This window comes from Cheilinus undulatus, linkage group 10 (genome assembly GCF_018320785.1).
Source record: "Cheilinus undulatus linkage group 10, ASM1832078v1, whole genome shotgun sequence".
In the NCBI taxonomy this organism is placed as follows: domain Eukaryota; kingdom Metazoa; phylum Chordata; class Actinopteri; order Labriformes; family Labridae; genus Cheilinus; species Cheilinus undulatus.
In genome coordinates, this window is record NC_054874.1 from 38,060,225 (window position 1) to 38,086,223 (window position 25,999).

At 38.1% G+C, this 25,999-nt stretch overlaps 1 protein-coding gene across 2 annotated transcripts in view; it reads right to left on the minus strand.

Moving 5' to 3' along the window:
- Window positions 1-3,492: 3,492 nt before the first annotated feature.
- The window catches only part of fgfrl1a (fibroblast growth factor receptor like 1a), a 107,850-nt gene continuing 85,343 nt past the window's right edge, over window positions 3,493-25,999 (minus strand). For both annotated transcript variants that reach the window (XM_041797880.1, XM_041797879.1), the window contains exons 4-8: window positions 24,632-24,709; window positions 15,214-15,519; window positions 9,710-9,882; window positions 9,415-9,595; window positions 3,493-7,806 (exon numbers count right to left, since the gene is read on the minus strand). In XM_041797880.1, coding sequence (XP_041653814.1) covers window positions 7,379-7,806; window positions 9,415-9,595; window positions 9,710-9,882; window positions 15,214-15,519; window positions 24,632-24,709 — 1,166 coding nt within the window. In that variant the 3' untranslated portion in view covers window positions 3,493-7,378. The remainder of the gene's footprint in view (window positions 7,807-9,414; window positions 9,596-9,709; window positions 9,883-15,213; window positions 15,520-24,631; window positions 24,710-25,999) is intronic.

Genomic DNA, 25,999 nt, shown 5'->3' on the forward strand with positions numbered 1-25,999 from the left:
TACCTGAAATATTGCAGCAGATATGTTTCCACTTAATTAATTGGTGAAAAGTGTTTTTGTAGCAGTGCTGTCCTTCATGTCTAATTGTCTTTAAAATGGCTGCAAATACCTTGTACTAACTGATGTTTACCCTCAAAAAGCATCGAAAGTTTATGTAAAAATGATAAAGCATTTTGATGAGATGATAACTAAAGCCTAAAGACTAAACATAGAGCCAGTATGAAATAACATGAGTTGTAAGTATGAAATGGTTAATAACATGAGAATATCTAATGATACTGTTTTGCTGAATAGTGTATCATCTCTGGCAAAAGGCAATATGTTTTCAGGTCATCTGTCCATCCATCTGTCTGTCCAGGCCATACTTGGTAACGATATTCCAAGAACTTTTGAGGGACTGTCTTCAAACTTTGCGCAAATGTCCACTCTGTCCGAGGATGATTTGGAGGTCAAAGGTCCCATTTCCCGTCTTGCTTACAAGATTTATATGAAGCACAATGACACAGAAGCCAAACCTTCTTCCTGACCCATCACTGTACCATCACTGTCCTTGCAGTAGCATAAAACCATGATTGGTAGTTCCTCTTTAATCACTGATTTAATTTGCAGACAAAAACCTTAACAGGCCTAACTACAACTCACAGTTAAGGGATATCCAAATCTGCAGTGTAGACATCTTGCACAATAGAAGTTCATTTTTTGGAATAAAATAGGAATCTCAAATAGTTGGAGAAGTTGTCTTTAGAGCCTTCGAAAGTATTTGGTTCAAAGACAGAGAAAACAGTGTTTAATTGTGGAGAGGTCAGCAGTGTTTTTGTTATGATTCCTGATTTATTTTAATGGTCACTTGATACTTGAATACCAGCCTGTATGTTTGAACAGGACGATCTCTGCTCTCTCTGTTATGTTCTGTTATGAAGCTTTTACTGTATGTTGACCTTTCTGCCTGACCTCTCTTAGAAAATCCTTTAACCACGGAGAGACGTTCACCTGCTTCAACAAAGGTTAAGTTAATACCTCATTTTGCTGAATTATGTTTTTGTTTTTCCTTGAGAAAACTTGAAAAAGAGGAGCTCATTCTTCCACAGATGTTTTTCCTCCTCCCTTCCTGCTCCGCACGTTTCTTTCCTCTCATGCTGGACTCTTTCACACTGATCTCTCCCTCTTCTCATCTCCGCTCATCATGGCAAGGCAGCAGTGAGATCAACACATCTGTCGGCAGCTTGCCTCTGTGTCATCCTCCTCCTCCTCTCTGCTGCTCTTCATCTTTTCCTCCCCCATCTGTCCTCCCTGTCTCCCTCCCTACAAGTCAATCAAATTCACAGGAAGACCAAAAAAGCAGGAAAAAGCTAATCAAAGAGATAAGGAAGAATGCCAGTTGGATGTGTAGGATGGAAACAACCCAGGAAAGTCTCATATTTGCCTTCTAAAGTTTTTTTTTTTTTAATCAGGCTCTCCATTACAAAAAAATATAGAGTGGGATATGTCTTTCATAGCTTTAACACTTATCACCAGCTCTGCTTTTGCTTTATTACAATTGAAACTCCCCAGATGCATAGAAATCCATGACTAACTGTTGTTCTGCAAACACTTGAAAACCTCAGATTCCTGAAGGATAATTCACGTCTTTGTATATTTCCACTCTTTCTTTTGCTTTGACTCAAACCTCTCTGCTTAAAATAAAACCTCCTACTCTTGAAAGTAATGCCATAAGATATGTTCTTCCCTTCTTCGGTCAAAACATCCATCACATGGATTTATCTTATAATGTGTATTTGTAAGTCTTTATAAGTCTTCCAGGGCTGCAGAGTAGCATCTCCTCAGCATGATGCTGCCACAACAGTGCTCACAGAGGGGATGTGTGTTTGCTGTGATGTGCAGTGTTGGGTGTCTTGTCTAATGGCCAAAAAGCACCATTTTGGTCTCATCATACCAAAGAACTTTCTTCCACTTGGCCATGGAGTCTCCCACATATGCCTTTTGCCAACCTCGAATCAAGATTGAACCTGAGATTTCTTCAACATTGGCTTTCTCCTTCTCACTCTACCATAAAGCTCTAACTGGTGAAGAACCCTGGCAACAGTTGTGTGCAGAGTCTCTCCCATTTCAGCTGCTGAAGCTTGTAACTCCTTCAGAGTAGTAGAGTTTTCTTAATTGTTTTTGTCAAAAAAAGCCAAATTATATTAACCATAATATATTTATAAAATCAATAAAAGTGTAAAACATCCAAGAGGGTGAATACTTTTTACAGGCACTGTGTATCTTTGGAATACTTGTTCTGGTTCTTTTCCCATGCCTGCCCTGCCTTCCTTTATCACAGAGTCCAGTACAATACCTCTCTGTACAATAGGACTGTGTCTGAGTGAACATCCTCTAAACAGTTGTATCCCTTCAATTGTGCGCACTGCAGCCGGCGTTTTATCTGTCAGCATGTCTGTCTGCAGAGATGACTGATGGACAAGCAGTGCGTGCAGACTGAGGGTGTGAGGGCTCTGTATCTCTGTGACTCATTTAGGAGAGGAAGATGATGACAGAAAACACTGCTGAAAGGATGAGGCACTGCAGAGGAGAGGAAGAGGAAACACGGTTTGTATGGGGTTGTTTCTTAGCTCTGCCTTGATGATTTACATACTGCACCACATTTCTCAGAGACTGTGTGAAACACCCTTTGACCCTCATGAAGCACAGCTTTTGTCATTTATCCCTTTACATTTAATTTTTAGAGCATTTGTGGCTGCAAAAGAATCACCAAAATATCACTACTACTCTTTAACTTTCCAACAAACATGCTGACACAGATTTAGCAATGAGTCTTGTCCTTTGGGAATCATGAAAATATGCTGTAAGAAACTCATGAAACTGTATTTTCCTCATGGCTAATGCAGGGAGCTTGTATGGCTCAGCTGGTAAAGCAGTCCCCCCATGTACTGAATGCACTGGTTTGATGCTGCCTGGTACCCTTTGGTTCATGTCATCCTCCACTCTCTCTCTCAGAATTTCTTGTTTTTAAGCTTTCACAATCCAATAAAGGTAAAAGGCCAAAAATAATCCTAAGAGAATAAAGGCTAATGCATCAGCCACAGGGGTGTTTTTACATATCAAGTACAAAGTGATTTAATTTTAAGTGTGTGGTAACAGAATGTTTACACCAGGAAAAAAAAATCTTTCCCTTCCCTTAATACTCTACTTTAAAAGAGAAGCCAGTCTTAACTGTGTAATATGTCATCTATTTAGAAACCTAACAGATATGAAGCAGTATTAACCTCACTTCATAAACCATTAATTTTTATTTAATTTACATTACTTTGCAGAAATCTGTTTTCATGCTAACATTTAGGATTTTTGTCAAATAAGCCAAATTTGATTGACTACGTCAACTGATCCTTCCAAGGAGGTTGAACACTTTTCATAGGCAATGCATACTACTTCTTTGGAATAGAATAAGATCCAAGACATGAATGTATTCATTTAACTTTTTTAATGGCACCAAATGATTAAAATGAAAGAAAACAACAATTTAGCCTAAATGACAATAGACTGTACAAGATTGTCGATACAAAGATTATCAATAAATTTCGTATATTCAGTTGGCACGTATAAATACAGTATCTTACAATGACATGAACATGGTATTTGCTACATAGCTTACCTTTCTACTATAACACAATCCACTCATGCAGTATAATGCCCAATTACATGAAAGAGAACAAACACGTTTAAATGAAAATAAATTAAAAACACACTATTTATGTATTCCATCTGTTTCTGTGGGCCAATGCGTTTGTTTATAGTTACTATATGATCCAAAGCATTTTGACTAAATGATCTAATAGTTGTGATTCTAACACTAGGTTTTACCCATGTACATGCTAATGAAGGTATACAGTCTCATGGCAGTCCGTTAGCTTTGACATAAAACATACACAGGGTCATTTTGTGGAAATAGAGGGCAGCAGATACCTGATTTTAGGATAGTTCTCAGAGAAAAACAGCATAGATTGAGTAAACTTTGGTTTGAATTCCTCCAACAGAGAAGAAAATCTTTAAATTAAAAGAAAATATACTGTATGTGATGATTGGTCAACAAGAACCCATGTAAGGTTGAACTACTAATCGTGTTTCATCGTCTAATTTCAGTAACGGCTATGGTTTTGCAAGGTTTTCACACCTTTCAATATTCAAAAGTTTCAATAGCATATAAAGTGAAACAATCTCTTCTGATTAAAAAAAATGGTATCAAAAAAGTACCAGAGCTTTAGAATCCAAAATATTTTGATCCAAAAGCTGCCGCTTGTGCAACTGTAGAAATAGAAAGTAACCGAAATATTGCCAATATATTTAAAAGCTTAGACACTGTGCAGGAGCTGACTTTGATTTTTTGGCAGTCGGAAACAAGAGATTATCTGATGTTGGGTGCCTGTAGCTGCATTTCCACCAAGCGTCCTGGTTTAGTTAGGCTCTGTGTAGTATGGGAAAAGTAAACTATTTACTTTTTTAATCTCTCTTCTGTTGGGGTATCGAGTGTACTTGTCTGACTCTAATGAGATGAGCTAGACAAATGGCAGTCCACTGATTGGTCAAAAGATTCTCCACTTTCTGTGTGACATCATGGTAAATCCAAAAACTCTCCATGTTTTGTACAGACCACAACTGAGTCCTCAAAGCAAAGTGGCTGACGAAGGCCAAGTGCTGAAACATGTTTGTTGTCAGTTTCTAGTAGTGACGCCTCTTCGACAGCTTTTCTCTCTTGTTTTGCTGTAGACATGCTTTTATAGGAAACCAGGATATATTATTCAGTGAACAAACCATGAAGCATAGAGGTCAGACTGAAATGACCATTAAAGACAAGTTTTAAGCTGTACTCATAAGTCGTTCCATAGTTGTTTCTTTTGTATCATTTAATATACATAAAAATCAAAAAATTTTATGAAATGAAGAGTTCTTTAGGAGTTGTAACTAGGGATGTGTGCAGTTAAATGGTTATATTCAAATATTAAATTAGCACAAAATTTACAAGTTAACTGTAGCTTCAGTTGTGGCCGCTAGCAGCTTGGCAGTTAGCATGTAGTAGGAAGGGCGTAGTATGACAGTTTTTTAGTGATAAATGGAAATAAAGTGGTATTTAGACTGGTGAGGGTTGAACTTGCATATAAATTCTCAGCTGAAGTGAAAAGAGGCCACATATCAAAACATGACATTAATCTGCAAAGAGGAATGAAGACTGGCGGAGCTAGCTGCTAATGTTAGCCACGCTGTACGGAGTTTATCAGGCTCGCATTAGACCCAGTCAATTTGGCTGTTTTCTAGGTATTTTCTCCTTGTTAGACCAGTCAATTTAAATGGATGTGTAGCCGAATAGGGAAATAGACACATAGGAACATCCTTAGTCATACCACTACCACAGCACAGAGCCGTGCCAAATGATCTGGATCACTAAAAAGAGCTGGAATTTGCATGAGAGAGGCTGGATGGACATCTGTTTGAAAGTTCAAACAAAATCAGGATTTACCACACCAGGCTGTACAGAAAACAGGAACAAACAAGAACACTTGGTGGAAACACACCATAAGACACTATGGCTGTGTCTACTATGTTGTTCCATTTTGCAAGAATTAAAGTATATAAATCTAGTTTTGTGACAATCCTTATAACAAGGTTAGAAAATCTAAGACCTTTTATATATTGTGGTTTTGGAGGTATAACTTGTGTGGTGTATTTTAGTGGCACTAAAATGACATACGACTACAATCAAATAGCAAGAAAATAACTTGAACCCAAATGTAAATGCATTCAAACTATTTTGTATATAGAAGTGGCAAATCTGCAAAAGAATAATCCAAACACAATTAAATATTGTTAAACATATCCAAAACTCATGTGTAACAACCAAATGACAGCACTGTGTGCAGTGCATGTACTTTAAGCTACACAATGTGCACTGGTACAGTGGTCTGCAGAATATATGGCACAATATTTTATCATAGAAATACTGATATCTGATTTTATTTTATCTGCAGCCTGTCCTTTTACCTTTATAGCATTTAGACAAGCTTTACGGCAGCACTGCGCTTGACATAGGGATCTACAGGTGAGAAGAAAGCCCTTTATCCAAAACCCAGACCAAAGAAGAGCCCCTCTGCTTTACAACAAAAGGCTGTGTGGAGAACGGAGCACGTGCAAACCCTGTTACAGTACACTTGAGGTCATATAGTGAGGCACTTTAAGAAGAAGAGTTGAGGACTTTAGGTCTCATCCTTAAGTTAGAGTTTAAGCCCACTAAATCTCACAACGGATGAAGGAGAGTCTGTGACATATCCAATGATCCCACAGTGATCCACAAAGTCTGGAAACAATTCTTTGAGGCGTTGTTGATCATCCCTTTGCACCGTCGGCTAAAAAAGCAGACAATATGAAATGAAAAAACGGCTTCCTTTTCTTCTTCAGTCAGTGAGCTTTAAACAAAGCTAAAACATTTAGACAATAAATGCCAGCTTTCTTCACAGAATAAAGCAACAGAAACTGTCAGTAGATGTTCTTAAAAAGAGGCTGAGATCACGCTCAAGCTGCTGCCATAATCGAGTTGCACGCTGTCCGTACTTGGTTTAAAAACGGCTCTTTTTTCACATAGCACCCAGTTAGCAGCTGGACATTTATCAGGATGGCTGTCGGCCCGGCAGAAGCAAACACCAGCAGCCTTCATCCTCACATCCTGTGGTGACTCTGATTTGTGTTTCGTGGCTCAGTTTGGCCGATGCCTGAGTCATAATCTGAAATTAAGCTATAAAGTTACACACATGCTATATTATTCTTAAAGATTACCCATGGTGAAGTAGCCTGCTATATGCTATATAACAGTTTTTGGCTATTTACAAGAGTACATGTGGTTGCAGCCTTGAAGCGAAGGTGAATTGTTTCTACTTTTGCTGAGGAGGTTGTGGTTTGTGTGTTTAAAGCCCTCAGAGAACAGAGATGGATAAATTGTTGGTTAAAATTACCACAAGGCTTCAAATAAGCAAAAAAGAGAGATTTAAAAACCTAAAGTAGAGATTTATATAAAAAAGGCTTGAATAAAATAGATTTTGTGTTTCTCTCTCATAGATTTCACTGGATTTGCCTCCAGATCAGCTGAAAATAAGGTTTTATTTCTTTCTTTACATTCTTCATTTTTGTGTCTGTTATAAGTCCTTTTCCTGGCAGCAGCAGAGTAAAAATAGTTGTCAGATCCCATGTTTCCATTTATATGAATCTGCATTGTCTCTTGCATGCGTCTTTCCTTGTTCTTTGCTTCTTATGTCAACAGTTAGTTTTGACTGTTGTAAAAGAGTCTCCATGCACTGGAACATGTTTATAACAGCTGAATTTTCTGCTAGCCTTTCTGCTAACACTGGTAGTGAATGTGCTGATGCTGGTGCACTTTCCCGTCCACGTGTGAGTGCGTGTGAGTGTGTATATCTGTGTAGATCTTTGGGTAAACTTTGGGGGCCAGTCCAGTGCCTCCTTGAGCCAGGAGCAGCTGCTGATGGGCAATGTAGTCTTCGTATGAAAGACAATCTTTATCTCCACTGGCTGGTTGTTGAGGCACCGCAGCACAGGCTCGCTCACGATTGGCTGCTGGCAGACGCTGAGCAGCAGGAAGGGTGGAGGAGGATGAGGAAGAAGAGGAAGAGCAGGTGCGTTTTGACTGGCAGAACCAGAGGAGTGCGGTGCCTAAGATGAAGGCAACACCTGCAGGTATCCCAATAATGACAGGCCAGGGGAGGCTCGGGGATGTTGCTGTCGGGACCAAGTTGTTTTGGAGCTTCAGATCTGCAAAAAAGTAGGAGACAATTAACTTGATAACTTTAATAAATACAGTTGTGAATAGGATATAAAATAGATGTGACTGAATTATAGCTTTTTAACTCAAACACTACTCAGCTAAGACCACTCGAGCGGTCCATCCAAATGGGATCATTATCATTTTTCTTGTAATTTTTGGTTACTTTACATTGTTGATATATTATTTTGTTATGAGAGCATCCTAGGATGGAAATAAATTAAAATACAAGACCTGTAAGGAGTGTTCATGTGATTTTACTTATTCATGGTAGTGTGTAATTAATGAATGCAAAAATAATCATGATAATCTTAAAATCGCAATTCTTTTTCTGACAATAATCGCACCAAGAAAATCTGTAATCGTTACATCCCCAACTCTTACTTTGGTCTTCTGGAGGTAGTTCTTCACCGGGAATGATGCATGTTATAGTTCGTTGTGTTAGAAGACAAAGTGCCAACCCAGACCCAGTTTTACTGCTGACTGCTTGAAGTCATCTTTCACAATTTTCACACATCCTTCTTTCTTCATAATTCATTCCACTTTTACAAGATTTCCAGTTACAGACGCACTGAAGCATCCCCACGGAATAATACTCCTACTGCCATGTTTCACTGTGGGGATGGTGTTCTTTGGGTAATGCATCTCTCCGTTCTTTCTCCAAACATAAGCAACGTCTCTGTGGCCAAAGAGCTCTAGTTTGGTCTCACTGTGTCACTCAAGTGACAGCTCAAACCCTTACTGAAGTTTTTATATTGTGTGTAAATTGGAGGACAAGCCTAAGTTTTCACTTGAATTTATGAGCTTTGAGCATTACAAAGTTAAAGAAAATCATTGCGCGACAGGGGTTTGTGTTATGGCACAACAAAAAGGTCTGTTCTTAAGGGGGATAATAATTTAGACCCTGGTATATTTTTTAGTTTTGTGAAATTGTTTTGTTTGTGTGTGCAAAGTAAAATAATGTAAGCATCCAAAATAAGAATACGATGTTTGGAAAAACTGTGTTAAAAAATCCTTTGTTAAAAAGCACTACAGAAATACTTGGAAAAACTGAAATCTAATAGGGGGTTAATAATTTTGTCCTCATCTGTATATGTTTCTAGATAAGGGTTTTTAATTGTAGCTTTTCAAAAGGACTTTCAGGAGACAGTGTAACACCATGGAGAGCAGAGCTTTACAGTAGCTCATGGATAGTTTTGCCACTGTCTCTTAAGATTACACTTAAGGAGAGGCACAGGTAACCCCCCTGCTTATTTCTGAGTGCCACATCTAAAAGTAGGCAGCAAGGGTCCCAATTAGGTCTGTGGATCCTTTCCCACACATCATCCCCAAACTCTATCCTTAGTTTCAATTCTATCCACACTGTCTTAGCTAAATAAAGGCATAAGTCCAAAATAAATCTAAAAAAGGTTTAAGATTGTCAGGTAACAACATGATCTGGTAATGTGATACTGCGTCAGCAGGAAAATATTTCTATACTTGGTACTAGAACAGTAGGTAAACCTTTTACGTGTCCTATCTTCTCTCAAGTGCAATAAGCCAAGAAGAAAATCACACAAGATTTTTTTGGAAGGTTTTAAGCTCCTTCCTCCTCTTACCTGGTAGCACAGTGAGATAGGCGCTTCTGAAGCTGTAGCCCATAGTGTTGGCTCCCAGACAGATGTACATGCCAGCATCCTCCTCTTTCGCTCGAGTTATCAACAGTTTGTTAAGGTATGATCCGTCAGGACGCGACCAAACTTCTCCTGTAGGTAGGACCACAAAACGGTGGTCTCCAACCTTTGAAATAAAATAAACACAGGACAATTTATTAATAAATAAATTAGTAACAGTATTTCACCTGAGATTGCCTTTAGAGAATTCTGTTTACATTCAGAAGTGTATGTTCTGTACCTCTATGGTGGAGTTAAATTTGTTCTCGTCACCCGGTTCAACTCTTTTTAGCCACTGTATGACCGGTTTGACGTCGCTGCGGACTTTACACTGGAAAGACGTGGTTCCTCCGTAGTCCACGGTGGTGTTGACAGGGTGAGTCCCAGTCAGGATGGGTTTAGAGTTAGTACGCTCTGAAAAAAATACAAACAAACAGAGAGCATTTTAGATAAAAGCTTCTGTTTCAGTTCATAAACACAAAATAGAAGAAATGGTATGACTGTGTTTCAGTAACATGCTAACTGTAACAAATTAAAGAAAAACACAAAAGAGAAAGAGTACATAGGCAGCTTTTTATTCAATGTGTTTGTTCTGAATGAACCTTTACAATTCCCTGAGGGAATGAAATTTGTTTTTTTTTAAAGCGTTATTTGCACAGCACTGTCTGCATTCAAGCACCACATCCTCTCTCTCCCCTAAAAACACACTAACAGATCCCTTATCTTCAGCTCCTGCCTTTTCTTTCCCGGCTTATACAGCAGAATAAACACACCTGTGAGACTTTCAGTGCTCTCTCATTCAGTGGTGTTCTGCAGTCTCACAAAAGATAATTACAGAACTTCTTTTTCAGCAGAATTCAAAAGACATCTTCCGTTTTGGCTTTTTTATCAAGTTTGTTTGTGCAGTTTGAAAGGACTGAGGTTTCCAAACTTTAACTAACTCTTAGAGAGGCAGACATGGAAAATCTAAGGTTCATATGTTGTTGTATTAAATACATTTAGAGAAGTAAGGTATTTAGAAGAGCAGCATCTAGTTAGAACACACACCAAATAAGTAAGACAAGGAATCAAACATGAAAAACAACACTGTTATAAGCCATTGAGAAAACAAGAACAAAAATCAGATAATTTTAAGAAAGGCTTTTTTTTTATTGTTCAAGGAATTTTTGATAGGAATGCCAAAAGCTGCATTTAACATGCCCCCCCCCCAGAATACTATGATCTCTGCATTATTGTGGTTATTTTTGTCAATATTCTGTTTATGTTAAGTACTTTGTACTGGATTTTTATGCCTCTGTGCCAGCAATAGCCAGGGCTGCAAGTATGTTTCTAGGACATTTTTTCTAAAAACTTTTTTTTTGCCTTTGTTAAAAAAGGTAGGACAGTGGACAGAGTTAGAAACAGGGTTTAAGACTGGGGGAGGAACCACAAGCCAGACTTGAACCCCAGGCTGGATGTAAGGTGCAACCTCACCACTAGGCCAGGGGTTCTCACCTGGCTTGGAGTCAGGGCCCACCACCACCTCCTTATCAAACAATTGTGACCCAAATTTCTGGACATTTTCAATCATAACCAAGTGTTTTTAATGAAAATTGATGCAGTTTATACTTGAAATGGAATAAAAACTGTCAAAACAAAGGCATTAAAACACATCCTTCAAAATAAAAGTGTAATATCTTCTACCACCATCTCCCATTTCAGGCAGACATCCAGAAGATCCACAACCCACTGAAAATGGTGTCTCAACCCATTATTGGGTCTCGACCCAGCAGTAACAAGGCACTAGGCCATCTGCGCTCTCTGTACATGTGCCATTCTTGTGAAAGTAGTATCTCAAGAATACTTCGAGAGATGTCTAACAGCTCAGCAAAAATGTCAAGTCTGCCTGAAGGATGACGTAACTTGATTTTGGATGTCATAGGTCAAAGATCAAAGTCATTAGGGCTCATTTTCAACCCTTGTTTGCGAACATTATATCACGCTCTATTTTCAAACTTTGCATTAATCTTTACACTGACTCAATGATGAACTCATTGGATTTTGAGGGTACAAGTTCAATGCCACTGTGACCTCAAATCCTATAAGCACAGTATTTCAAAAATGCATGAAAGGTTTTTGCCAAAAAAGTTTGAACAAACTTACACTTAGACATAAGAGTGAAGTGATTTGATTTGGGAAGTCAAAGGTTACTTTGACATTAAATATTGTGAGGCTGCAGTGATCTTGTAACATATTGTAGCCTCTCAGGAGATCCAATGCATTTAGAAAGTTTTAAGACCCTCTTCCCATTTTTCATTTTTTGGAGGCCACTGTGCTCTTGGGTACCTTCAGTATTACATTTTTTGTAACCTTCTCCAGATCTGTGCGTTGCAACAATCGTGTCTCTGAGCTCTGCAGACAGTTTCTTTGAACTCATGGCTTGGTTTTTGCTCTGATATGCATTGTCTTCTGTTAGGCCTTCTATAGAGAAGTGCTCTTTTCCAAATCATGTCCAATTAATTCAATTTACCACAGGTGGACTCTAATCAAGGCGTACAAAAATCTCAGCAAAGATCAAGAGAAATGGGAGGAACCTGAAATAATTTCAAGTCTGTGCAAAAAGGGTCTAAATACTTTTGTCAATTTGATATTTTAGTTTTGATTTTTAATAAATCTGCATTTTTTTTAAATTCTGCTGTTACTTTGCCATGATGGGGTACTAAGTGTAGAATAATGGAAACAAAAATGAATTTTCCAACTTTAGCATCAGGCTGCAACATAAGAAAACTGAAAAAAAGTGAAAGGGGGGCTGAATACTTTCAGAACACCAACATTAGTTAGTAAGGGCGCAGAGGCATTTTACATCCAGGCAAAACTAAGAAGTGCCAAACAAACAGATTATACATACAGAGCTCCAGTCAAACAAGTAAAAAACCTGTGAAAACCAGAAAAAAAAACATATACGTGTATATATATATATATATATATATATATATATATATATATATATATATATGACTTACTGACTCACTGTATTTTTTTGCTCCATATCTCTGACTTCCCCATGTACTGGAAAATGTTTTTTTTCTAGATAAATCGTGTGCAATAAACTACAGGTAAGGGGATGCAAGGCAGGGAGGATTCGGGAGGAGACATGCAGCATGTACAGTTATGCAATTAAGCAATATCAGAAGGAATGACGTTTTTCTGAATATCAGCACTGATGTGATCTGGACATAAGCACGAGCCCACAGGCTGAGTGCTAACGATGATCACAGTAGTGTGACATTACTTCAATATGCATAACACTCATGAGCAGAAAATAGATGACTTCTCTAAGTCCATCAACTCAACTGGTCCTAACAGGAACTACACTACTGTTAGGCAGAGAATCTGACCTCTACAAGTACATGCTTGTGTATACAGAGTTTATTTTAATGTATTTTGTACATCTTTGTGATCAGAGAGCTTTACTGACTCCCTTTTTCTGGTTTTGTTTCCAACAGCTGTGAATGACTGGCAGTTGAGTGAATCATGCTGATAGCGAAAATGTCACATTTGACATCAGCTAGCAGCAGTTTGATTTACTTCCCGTGTGTGTGTGTGTGTGTCTTTTTTCAGGAAGGACTACAGCTGTACTTTAATGTACAACAGATGTGCAGAGTAAAGTGAGAGGAGGTAGTCTAACACAGAGGTATCCTATTCAGTATGTACATACGCACAAACTCATCTGCAAACAGCTTAAATCTTACTGCATCAGTAAGACTCCTTTAGCCTTCAGATAAAATCTAATAAATCAGAAAACACTCACAACTCATTATAACGCACAACCTGCGGTTAATCTTGTCCTTTTTTAGACTTTAACTGCAGCTGTTTTGGCTTCCAGCTGAAAGGAACATTTAAAAAAATTCTGCTGAACACTCCTCACTTGCTTCACTGATATTTACTAGCAGGCCTGCTGCTGATTAATAAATGCCACTGAAGTAAAGGAGACTTAAAAAGTTTGGTGGTGCCGCTCATTATCAGGCACAATGGTACATGTTGCCATTTGCAGCAGTGTGAAGCAAATGTAGATAATTTTCTGTAGTTAAAACATGTAAATCCTATTAAAATGTTAAATTATCTAGTACACTGGTTCCCAACTTGTGACCAGAGATCTCAGGCTTTGTCTACTCTGTGGCTGTCAAAATTAGATAAGCAAATATTGACAAAAATCATGATACAATGCTAATTATATAGGTTATTAAAGGGTCTCAAGGCTTAACTTTTCTTGGATACAAGTAGAGGTGGGAGATTTAACAAGAATGAGAACTGAGCTAGAAATTGCTCCTCATTCAACACCATGGTTTTCAAATGATCTACATCTGCACAAAAACTAAAAATGTGCACCTTAAACATGCTATATATGGCTTCTTTATGGTTACTGGATCTCGATGACACAAGGTCCAAAACAGTAGGGGGTTGTTCCACTATGATTTTTTGTGCTGCACTAATAGCGCTGACGTAAGTGCGAGATTTGCACCTGCATATGCTCCACTTTTGCACCGAATCCACCAAGAATTTGCACTACAAGTACGCAGGTGCAAAAACGCCCACCAACATGTGCATTTAGCACGTGTTTTGCCACAGGCCAAGTTGCACATTGCTGACTTTGCACCAACACCACAATGACAAAATGAGACAGAAATAAAAAAAAAGAATACAATTTTCAGACCAAGAACTTGTTCCTGCAGAGACAGGCAGTGAAATGCACACATGTTGGCTCATGAGAGGATCATGTGTGACTCAGAGGAAAGGAAAAATGCACTGACCATGCCCTGCTGTTTAAAAATAATAATAATAAAAAAAAAAATTCTGAAGGATGTTACACTTAATAGTACATAAATCAAAATTTAACCAATTCTACCCTTCAGGAACGTTCATGTTTTTTATAATCATCAGAAATAACAGAAGCTCAGACTTAAACAGACTACAAACTTCACACCAAAAGTTCACACATTCCGTACATGGTCTTTGATTGTAATGAACAGCGCAGATTTAAATGGAGGTTTTTGAACTATATCTGCCATTTCTCTATGAGCTTTTTATAATTCATGCCTTTATGGACTCTGAAGTAACTCCATCTGGAGTTCTGCAGACTACATGATGTCATTTTTTCAAACTACTTGTATGACTCCTGACCATTTTCAAACAAAACAATCAGTGTTTGCTTATAAAGACCAAGTCTGATCTCTTCTATCAGAGTCTGCCAGAACATCATTTGAAGCACTGAAAGCATAATTATAGTGTTCTTGATTATAGGATCCCAATAATTCACTATAATAACTGTACTATGACACAGAACGGAAACAATAACCACAGAAAAATTTAACAACAATTCCAGTATAAATTCTGTTTACTTTCAGTCCCTATTGTTCAGTGCTGTGATTAGCTGACTGTGTTTTCATGGACAAGTAGCATTTTATCAGTGTGGTTGAAGCGAATAAAAACACTGTTTGTGTGAGTTGTATATGTCACTAAATGGACGAGGAAACAGTCACTTAATCTCTTATTCTGCACTGCCTCTATGAGTACTGTAAGCATTCGGTAAAAGTTCGCTCTGCAGGAAAAAAACTGTGTGAAACCAACTTTAAAAGACCAAAAACATCTTTTCTGCATTTATTTTTTCTGATTTTACATGGATTTATATAAACAACATCTACACAATCTATTTCAGCTGATCTGTACTTGTGACACTAAGCATCCAGGGCCTGGATGCTGACTTACGTATGACGTCCACTTTGTATGTGGCGTTGATCTCTCCAGCTCTGTTGGAGACGTGGCACGTGTACTTCCCGCTGTGCTCTGGTGTCAGGTTTTTCAGACTCAAAGTCCACTTCTTCTTCTTGCCTTCCCCGTCTCCTCTTCCTGCTGCTCCGCTGTCCTCGTCCACCAGTGGCCGACTGTCCTTCAGCCAGACAATGTCAGGGCGAGGGTTACCGCTCGCTGTGCACTTTAGACGCACTGAGCTGCCCACTGGGCGAGCGATGACACGCTTTCTCATCTTTGATGGCTGGGTGAAACGTGGACGTACTACAGAAAGAGAAAGGGACAAATTTAGTCTCTTTAGAAATACATCAAGGTCAAACAAACACACAAATAATTCTGCAATAAACTACCTTCTGAATATGTGAACTTCATACAAAGTTACTTTGGTTCAAATGTAAAGAGGAGAATAACAGAGAAGATCTTTTATTTAAGTCAGCTGCAGAAGGGAAATGACAGGAAAGAAAAGCAGACAGAAGACATTACCATGTGTAAGATAAACGGGTTACACAGAGGTTTTATATTTACAAGCAGTGTTCTTCTCCTCAGACCAATGAAAGAGGATGGATTGTGGAATAATAAGAGAGTCCTATATGACACTTTCATAAGGCATAAAGAGCGATCAAAGCTGGGTAATGTGGAGAGGTTGTGAGCTTCAAGGCTCATGAGATACAGTTTTTGTGAGCTCCCTGCCTCTAAAGAAATGTCTTTTTAACCATTCAAGAAACATTTTCACTAACAGAACTTTGAAAATGCTATTAGTAACTTTTTAAACTTTTTTAATACTGGCAGCTAAGCTTCTGTGATAACTTTCATGTTCTACCATTTAAGAACGCAAGGTGGTTGATGCAACTGCAAATCATACACCGTAAAATTTCAGTGTACAAGACACGCCTTTAATACCATTTTTCACATCATAAAAGCTATCTGCAACCTCAATATCAGTGTGAACAATATACTAGTATGAAGTGCCTAGAAACATGCTGCAATGACTGCAAGTACAAGCAGCTGTTTCAGTGTGCATAACTAGCTGTGATCATAGCCACACAGATCACAACCAACAAGGTTTGACACCACTTTTAATCAGGTTTTCTCCCCCACTATCTCGTAATTCTGCATGCTAATAAACAGGGATATACTGATAATTGAATAAACCCATGGAGAAATTGAAAAGACTCCACAATTAAAGATCATCAGACTTGAGCAGTCACAGATTGTGTGTCTGTCAACTTCAGAACAATCACTACAGGCTGAGCACTATTATATCATAGCTGGCAGAGGCACAAACTCTTGATGGCAAAAAAACAGAACACTACAAGGGCTACACAGCTGCACCAAAAATGCACAATGTGGACTCTATTGAATGCAACTGACACACAGTAACTTATGGTTATTTTCCTTAAATACACATGAATTTATCATCCTTTTTTCCATAAGAACTTCTTAAACAGCTATTTACAGTTATTGTCTGTGTAGGTTCTCATTCATCCAGGCCATGGACATGGTTATCCGAAGGGTTTCATCCAAGAAGCCTACTGGAACCTTAACCGAGTCCAGTTGCCCCTTGGGTCAAACCTTTGGATACATTTACAGGTATTGGTATAAAAGCACTGTTTGTTTTGGTGTAGCACCAGCAGTGTACTGCTACTAATAAAAACTTCAGTTTCTGGTTACTGTTCATATCTTTGCAACTACTTAGAAAATAATTGTTTTTGTAAAACTACTAAGTATGAAAAACATTTGAAAAATTTGGACATTTAAGTAAAATATACTGTAGCTCTTTGGGGTTCACGATCACGTTGGTGTGATTTCATCATGCGCTACTTTTGTCACATGACAGCATGAAAACAAAGCCTCATGTTGCATTGCAATCACTTTGTGTGGAAAGCATGTCCTTTAAGCTTTCTTTGAGTTTTTTTTATGTCAATAGGTCGAGTAAAACAGGAAATATGATCATTTTAATTTGACATCAAAATTAATGTTACACATAGTAGACAGTGGAGCATGCTGCACAGGACTGGTACTGGTATTTTTTCATGATTTCAGCAAATTATAATTACTTTTAAAAATGACAATATATTGTCTTAAATAACAATTTTTAAAAATCCAATTTTGTGGGGTGTTATTTTAAGGCCCTATATCTAATACAGTAAACTAAAGTTAAAAAATATAGTTTTCATTTTATAAAGCTGAGGTAGTGCTGAAAAAGATCATAACAAACATGAGCATGGTATACATTTTCTGAGTGGTTTATGTTGTCAAAAGAAAATGAACAAAATGGCAAAATAGCCAGTGGACCTCTAAGGGTTAAAATGTGTAAATATTCTGTTCATTACATTGAAGAAGTATCTTGGATTTGCTGTTTAGCTTATTGAATTGTGCATTTGAGTTCAAAAATGTAAATGTTGGTGTGATAAATTATTTCTTACTTTTATTTACATAGGAAAAGTACTCATTGAGATTAAAAATCTGGCCAAAGCTTCAAATATTTTTCCATTTTTTTGAATTATAAGCATTAGTAATTATCTTATCGAGAGTGCCTACAATTTTTAACACATTGACCCTTTGCAGTGAGAAGAAAATGAATGTAGCTCTCTCAGTAACCAAAGTCACCAGTCTGTGCTCAATATCTTTACAATCCAAATGCAGAAGAAGCCTCACTCAGAATGTGACAGACTGAAGCCCTCTACATTCCTCAAATATTTTTCTATGCATGTTTGATTAGCTTTATAGTCTGTGTAATTGTTGTTTCCTTCTTGTTCACTCTGAAGTTTAATTGAATTAACTCTTTTTAATGCATGCTGACATCTGCAGCAACTAATATGATTATAAATAAATTTTCTACCTCACAAATATGCTGCACTGGAGCATAACCTCCCACTACTCACCATGAAATCAATTTATTTGGAGTCAATGATAATCAGCATCTACACACAAGATCCTTTATTTTTACATAACAAACAGGCATGCATTGTATACAATAAGAAAAAAGGGGTCAAGAATACTTAAGAGTACTTTTTATAGCTGAAAACCTGTAAAGATATTGAGATGGACACTATATTTTGCAGTGTTGGTTGCATTAGGCTGAGGTCATGGCCGTAGGCAGCTCCATGATGTGCTGTAACAACATTTGGCAGTGTGCCTTGTGGTATATACAGCCCTAATTTGCTGTAATGAAGCTAATAGGTCTGTTTTTGAAACATGTTTGAATCACTTCCTCTTTTCCCTGAAACACATGACTGGGAACCTGCACACATAAACACATGCATGTACGGAAACAAACACAATCAAACTCCATTCCCTCTTTTCCACTGATGCAGCACCTCTGGCACAGGTCTGTATGTTCCTTCTGCTATGAGAAACATTTTTAACCACTTCTCTGCATTCATGAAACCCAAAACCTGCGTGACAGCTATGTAACCACTTTAAACATCGACTCATGAATGCATATTATTGCATAAGTCATAAAAAGCCATACAAACTTAGCACCAAAGCAAACATTCATTCATTCATTCATGCAAATACTTACAAAAGATAAAATGGCAAGTTAACTTCAGACATCCATTTAAACTTCTACACAGTTGCACAGCTGTCCCCACCAACCATGAACCTTTGCAACCATTCAAACGCATATCCATCTACAACAAGCAGCAAGCACATCAAAGAGGGAGAAAAGCTACTGGGTAAGGAGGTAAAAGAGGAAATCATTCGCAGGAGCGCTTGATTTTACAGCCCTTATGTTCTGGTCAGAGAAGATAGCCATCAACTGGGGCAGATAAATCACCCTGGAACTACTGCAGCGGCGTCTCTTTCTTTGGAAGCAATTATTATTCCAGCTCTGGGTAAACAAACAGTTGGGAGAGTTATGTGACAGGCTAACGTGGCCAAATGTGGAGATTTCACTGTGGCTACATTACTAAGCAGAATATAGATCTCTGCTGACCGTCAGCAGGCTGGGCAGGATGACAAAACAAACATACCCCCAAGGCTCTTTAGTCCTGATTTTGTCCCCCATGACTATGAAAAGCTATTGGACTACAGCTGACCTGTGATCAGACCAAGTCAATAGATTTAACAGACCAAGGAGGTAGTTGATTTAGGGGGAATAAGACGTAAATGATTAATGGCAATGTCTGATTTTACACTGAAATTAATAGCAAAGAAAGAGAGAGAGCCAAAGCAAAGTGCAGCTAAACTGAACTGGATGAAGATGAAATTGGAGAGTGAACAAAATACAGCAACTAGAATGATCAGATTTATATTGTCTACAGTGAACCAAATCAAACAGAAGTCCAGGAGAAAACAAACGGAAAAAACACAGATTGAAGTTCAAATTAGGGTTAGCACATACAGGGCGCTGATGGATTGCTTAAAGCAGACGAATAAAACTGAAATGACGACACAGACGGAGAACAAAGAGAGTGAAAGATGGAGTTAACACGATAAAAAAAGCTTAGGTAAGAGAGGCCACTCGGAGAGGTTGAAAGAAAGAAAAACAGGAGAGAGAGGAGGAGGGAGGGTGAGCAGAGAGAGCAACGATTGAGACAAAGAGGAGTTAAGCGGAGAAGGTGAGAGCCAGAGCGGGCAAAAGGGCAGGCTTGTTCTGGGTCTCAGGGGCCACTTCAACGCCACACTTCGCAGTGTAAAAATACTACTGACCCTCTGACTGACCGCCTTTGATCAGACAGAGTGAGGGAGAGAGAGAGAGAAACAGAGAGAGGGAGGGAGAGACCTGTGGTTTCCAAATGTGACTCAGAGATTGAGGAGATATTTGCTAACTGAGGTAACTTTGACACATCTTGACTTGAGAGGTTTAAATGAGGACTTTAGGTTTAGCATTACAATAAGGATTATGGTCATATGAAGTTAGGGATGAAGGTTTAGGTCAAGTTTAGGCCACACTCAGGCTAAGAAGCTTTAAATCCTTCAGATTAAGACCAGTTGACTGATATCTGTTTTATGTTAATATATTTAAGAGGAAGGATTTTGCTTTTCCATCTTTTCAGATAAACATGTATTAATTAGGGCTGTCAAAGTTAACGCGTTAATATCGCGTTAACTCAAATTACTTTTAACGCTGCTAATTTTTTTGTCGCATGATTAAGGCATGCGTGTTCTGTGTGACCCTCGACCCATCCTGTAGCTTGCCAGATGAGGAAGTGGCCCGTCGTGGTGCGGTACAAGCGAGCAGAAATGGATACAGGACAGAGACTTTTGAATGACAGGTTCAGCTTTCATATGTCAGATAAGACTGAAATTGACATGAACTGAGTTACCAGGAGCATGTACCATTCGCTAGCCGGGCACACCGCTAATGCAGAGAGCCGCCCCCTCCATGCTGGATTTGTTTACTATGGAGACACTCAGACAAGCAGGGATGGACTCGCTATCTGGCATACTGTGCATTTTCCGGTGTGTTGATGCACTTTTGGGCCTGTATGATTTATTCATTTATTTATATCTGCTATGAACCAGCACTACAGCTGCGCTGACCCTTTATATTGACCGTTGACTGGTCCGATCACATCTCCTAAAGGTCCGTTTACCCCCCGCTCCCATCCACACTCAGCTCCTGCTTGAAAGTGAAAGTATTCGGAAAAAAACGAAACTTATTAAAATGATCGGTTGGAACTGTAAATAAACGCCAAATTTAAAAAAACAGTCAATCCAGATGCTGCAAAAGTAAAGACTGCAGTTCCTATAGGAGATGGTCTGATACATGGTGATAATACAGCTGCATCATGAGGAGGAAGAGGAGACAGAGCAGCAGAGGCTGGTGTGTTACAGGGGAGCAGAAGTTACAGGTGAGCCTGAGAGTGAATGAGCTCTGTAGAGTATCATAATATAAGCTAAAAGGCATGATTAGACTGTGGGTCTCCTTTATTTAGGAAGAAAAAAAAATGGTTTTAGATTAAAATTATAGCTCTTCTATGATCTGAAGAATGAAAAGACAGTCAAGTCCTCTTACTACACCTTAAAGGTTCTCAACTGAGACTTCTTTTACTTTGTGTGTTCATGAGTTTGAAAAGCAGTTTCACATGTGTGTTTATTATTATTCCAGTAAATCTACTGGACCGATGACAGTAATTTCTTACTGTCAGCATTTATTTTAAATTTGGGCATTTTTTAGTTTGAAAGTGAAAATATGATAAATAATAGTAGACATTTTTTTAAGTAATTACTTGCTTTTTCTCTTGATTAGGGCAGATGTGTCCACCTTACTCACCTCTGACCACATCAGAACAGTAAAACACCATTAGTTTTGTCTGTGCCTTACTGCTGAGCTCTCAGAGGAGACTTGACTTCTCCTAGTGATCTGTAGTGTACTTAAAGGAATGTAAAGGGATGTTTCTGTAAGCCTTTATTTCCCTCATGTAAGGTTGAAATTCTCTGTTTTAGTGTGAAGGATCAGGAATGATCTTTGAGTGATTTAAACATCACTGACCATGCTCTTTCTGCCCATGTGTGATGATGAGATCTGTTGTTCTGTGGTCAGCTGAGAACAGAGGATTTAACTTATAGAAGTCTAAAGTTGGACACTATTGTGGTATTATTCAGTAATGTTACAATAAGGTCAGTCTCTCCATCTGTTGTCCTTGTTGGGCTTGAGTTTACCATGATATGCTCTCAACACATTTTTGGAGCATTCAGTATCTTTGAGCTCAGACTAGAGAATTTTCTGGACTTTATCTGTTGTTGTTTTAGGTTGTTGACATGAACAAACATTTGCATAAAGAAAGTATTTTTGTCCACTTGTATTGATAAGGGTATTTAAATCTTGAGAAATAGTACTGTAAGGAAAATTTAGAACAGAGAAAAAAAGTGTGATTAATTTGCGATTAATCTCGAGTTAACTATGGAATTTGTGAGATTAATCGCGATTAAAAATTTCTATTGACAGCCCTAGTATTAACACAATGTTGGATTTTTTTCATGTTATATCCATGGCATTGGATATATTTCACATGTACTGTGGGGGTGTGTCATCACTGTAGGGTAGGCCATCAATATTTTGGACAAAGATACAATATTTTCCGATATCACAGAATCTATCACAAAACAATTTCAATTGGATTCAATATAGGAACCTAGGATCAATAACGGATGATTTTTTTTTATGCACAAATTTCTCACAGTAACAGAAAAAGCTAGTTCTGGCAGTTTCATTTCTCAAAGTTGCTATATTTATAAAAACAATCTGTTAAAAAAATTCAATAAAGACCTATGTTTTTGTTAAAGTACCATTCTTTTTAATTTTCCAAATATTTTTTTTAATAACTCAAAATTGGGGGACCTTAATTATCTTGAAATTAGGAATATAATTATGGATATTTGTCTTTAAACATGATTTTATAACAGCAAACATTTTAAGAACCAGCAATTTTTATTTCCTTTCATATACTCTGATAACTCCAAAGCAATATGTTCTTTTTCTGCAGCCTTTCATAACCATGATCAAGTCTTTTGGCCTCTTTTTCCAAGTTTAGATTTTATTTTTGGACTCAATTACACAAATGTGGACTTCAATAGTCATTTCTGGCCCATTGTATATCCCTTCATACTGTAAAGTATGACATGGCATTTTAATGTGCAATGCTGCTCATTAGTTCATTTGTAGTTTTGTAGTACATTATGAAATTTTAATTAGGAAAAGTATGGTCACTGACTGAGCTCCAGATATCCTCTGTGGAGATCAACCATCACTGCAGCCCTCCACTGATCTGGACTTATGGCAGATTGGCTGTATGGAATCCTCTCCTCATTGCAAAACAAATAAAAGCCGAATTGGAGTTTGCAAAAATCTCCCAAAGACAGCAAAACGGGTTTTAATGAATTGCATGGAGGCCACTGTGCTCTTGGGAACCTTCATTGCGACAGAAATTTTTCTGTAGCCTTCTCCAGATCTATACCTTGCAACAATCGTGTCTCTGAGCTCCGTATGCAGTTCCTTTGACTTCATGGCTTGGGTGTTGCTCTGATATGCATCGTCAGCTGTGAGGCCTTCTCTAGAGAGGTATATGCCTTTTCAAAACATGTCCAATCATTTAATTTACCACAGGTGGACTCCAATCAAGGTGTAGAAACATCTCAGCAAAGACTGAGAGAAATGGCAGGCACCTGAGCTAAATTTGAAGTGTTTTTGCAAAGGTTCTAAATACTTTTGTAAATGTGATATTTCAGTTTTTTATATTTCATGCATTTGTAAGAAATCCTAACAATTATGTTTTCACTCTGTGATGATGGGTGTAGATTAATGAGAATATTTTTTTCAACTGCAGCATCAGGCTGCAACATAACAAAATAGAGTCGGGAGTCGGATACTTTCCGAATGCACTGTGTGTGCAAATGAGGCATCGACCAATCATTAAAAGCATACATCTAAATACTTTTTCAAAAGTTGACATTTCTGTATTAGAACATCTTTTTTGATTGATCTTGATGTCATTTTCCAAAATTCTAAAATACTCAACTTTTGATTCAAATAAGCGAAAAACCATAATCATCAAGATTGAAACTTACCTTATGTCTCAGATATCTAGAATATGTCCAATATCTACTTTTTTAGATAAATCAATTTTTACACTGTTCTACTTTTACATCCACTACAAATCTATCATTTATTGCAAAAATTAAAAGGTAACTGGCAGAAAGTGTTATTCTCACATTCCTAATTTAATTTCTCGCCACAAAGTCTTGACAACTTATATGTCAAAAGTTCAACTTGGATAAATATTTTTGGAGGTAATTAGGGTTTCTGTCGATGTTTTTGCCCCTGTAGTGTCACTGGACAAGCCTTATTCAAATAAATATATTTTCTTTTATCATGCATGGTTAAAGTGGGTTTGAAAACAGCACTAGCCAAAGCAGTGTGTGTTCACTTGTGTGTGAGTGCAGGAAGGATAAAGGGGAAGACAAACAGATAAAAAGAAAGAATGTATAAGGGAAACACAGAAGGAGAGATACAAAAAGTGTGTTTGTTGTTGTTGAAAAGTAAGTGTTCATGGACGTTTATGACAGAGCGAGGAAAGAAAAGTGTGTAAAAGAAAAACATCAAGCAAAGAAAGAAGGGTTGTTACATGGGGGAGAGAGCAGGGGCACTTTGGAGGGGGGTATAAAGGAAGGAATGTGTCCCACCATATCACACCTCACACAAATAGACTCCTCTCCACTCTGTCAGAGCCAATTATCTGAGCAAACAAGCACCCTGATGTGTGCCTGTCTGTGTTTTTGTGTCTGTGATCATAAACGAGCCCCCTCTCCCTCTGACAGTGTGCAAGGTGTTTATTGTACAATCTGTTACCGCACTTAAAAATGTAACACACACTCAGCTAGGCTTCCTGTCATTTAAAATAAGATAAATGAGCTCTAATTGGGTTACCCAGTTTCCCTGCCAGCTCCGGGACATTTTCAGAGTCACCATTGGCCGTCGCAGCTCCACCTCTCGCACCTGAGTCATCTAGTGAGGGAGAAAGAGAACCACAAAAGACATCGTTAATCAACTGATAACAGTCAGATTTTTTTAAGCATATCCTGAGAAAACATAAAACTAAACACTTGCAAGTCCTTAAAATTGCCTTTGCCAAATGAGCTTGAACTAATTTTGGTTTCTAAACCCATCTGTAGTGCCAGTTAAAGTGTCAGTGTGCCAGAGTAGAGAGGAGTTTGCCTTCTTCAATCATCAGATAAATGTTTTGCATGATACTGCCCATTCAGCTTAGAGACAATATATATCATGTTTGCCCAGCATAAACCACACAAACATTAAGGCATTACTGCTTTTACTCTCATATTTGAAAACACTTGCCTTTTCCACATATGCAAGAAAACTTCAATACAAAAACTGAGGACAGGGCGCCCTGAAATCTTGCTCATTTACTTGTTAATGAATACATCTCACACTGGAAGACTATCTCAGTTAAGGAGGCAGGACAAGAAAGGACAAAGCTTGTCCCAGACTTTACATGAATCCTCACTTAGAGGGCTGCTTGGAAAAACGTCATGGTAAAGTCAAGTTATAATGCAATTGCGGTTTGTGTTCACACATGAAGCTCACCAACAAGATTTTGGGAAATTTTCTGGAGTTTTCTGGACAAACTGCCATATTGCAATGTGATAATAAGGACACAACAATCTGGCTTTAAAAAACGTTCCGTACAATTCTAATCAAAGAAAGGAAAGAGCCAGTGACTATCCATTGGTATTTTTGTGCTAAGACTTAACGATGCAAGCCACTGGTGATGACAGCTTTGAATCAGTGCAACTTGTCTCCTGAAATACTTCTGTTTTCAACATTTGTCATGAAAAAGTTCCCGTTCACTCTTCTGAGACAGCATGACCATAAATGTGAGAACTTAACATTTTAAAGCAGAGAAAATTACTAAGGACCATTTGGATCCAAAGCAAAATGTCTTCAAGAACTTAAACCAGAACCAGCTGCCTTTTGAATTAAACTTTAGAGGAAAAAAAAACTTCGATGAAAATTGCCCTTCAGGGGGAAAAAAATCCCATGGAAGAAAGAGCAAACTCTTCTTAGCATTCCTCTTTGCTGTATCTATGTGTATCATATTGCTTTTTAACTCCTGCTGGTGTATCGGTTTCTCTCCCTCAGCATGTCTTCCCACATTGATTATCAAAAAGATACAAACATCTGTCTGGACCTTCACGCCAGCAACTGCTTCAAGATGGAGCCAATGTATCTGAGGGGCCCTTTCACAGGGAGGAGGGAAGGCCTGATACAGTGCAATAT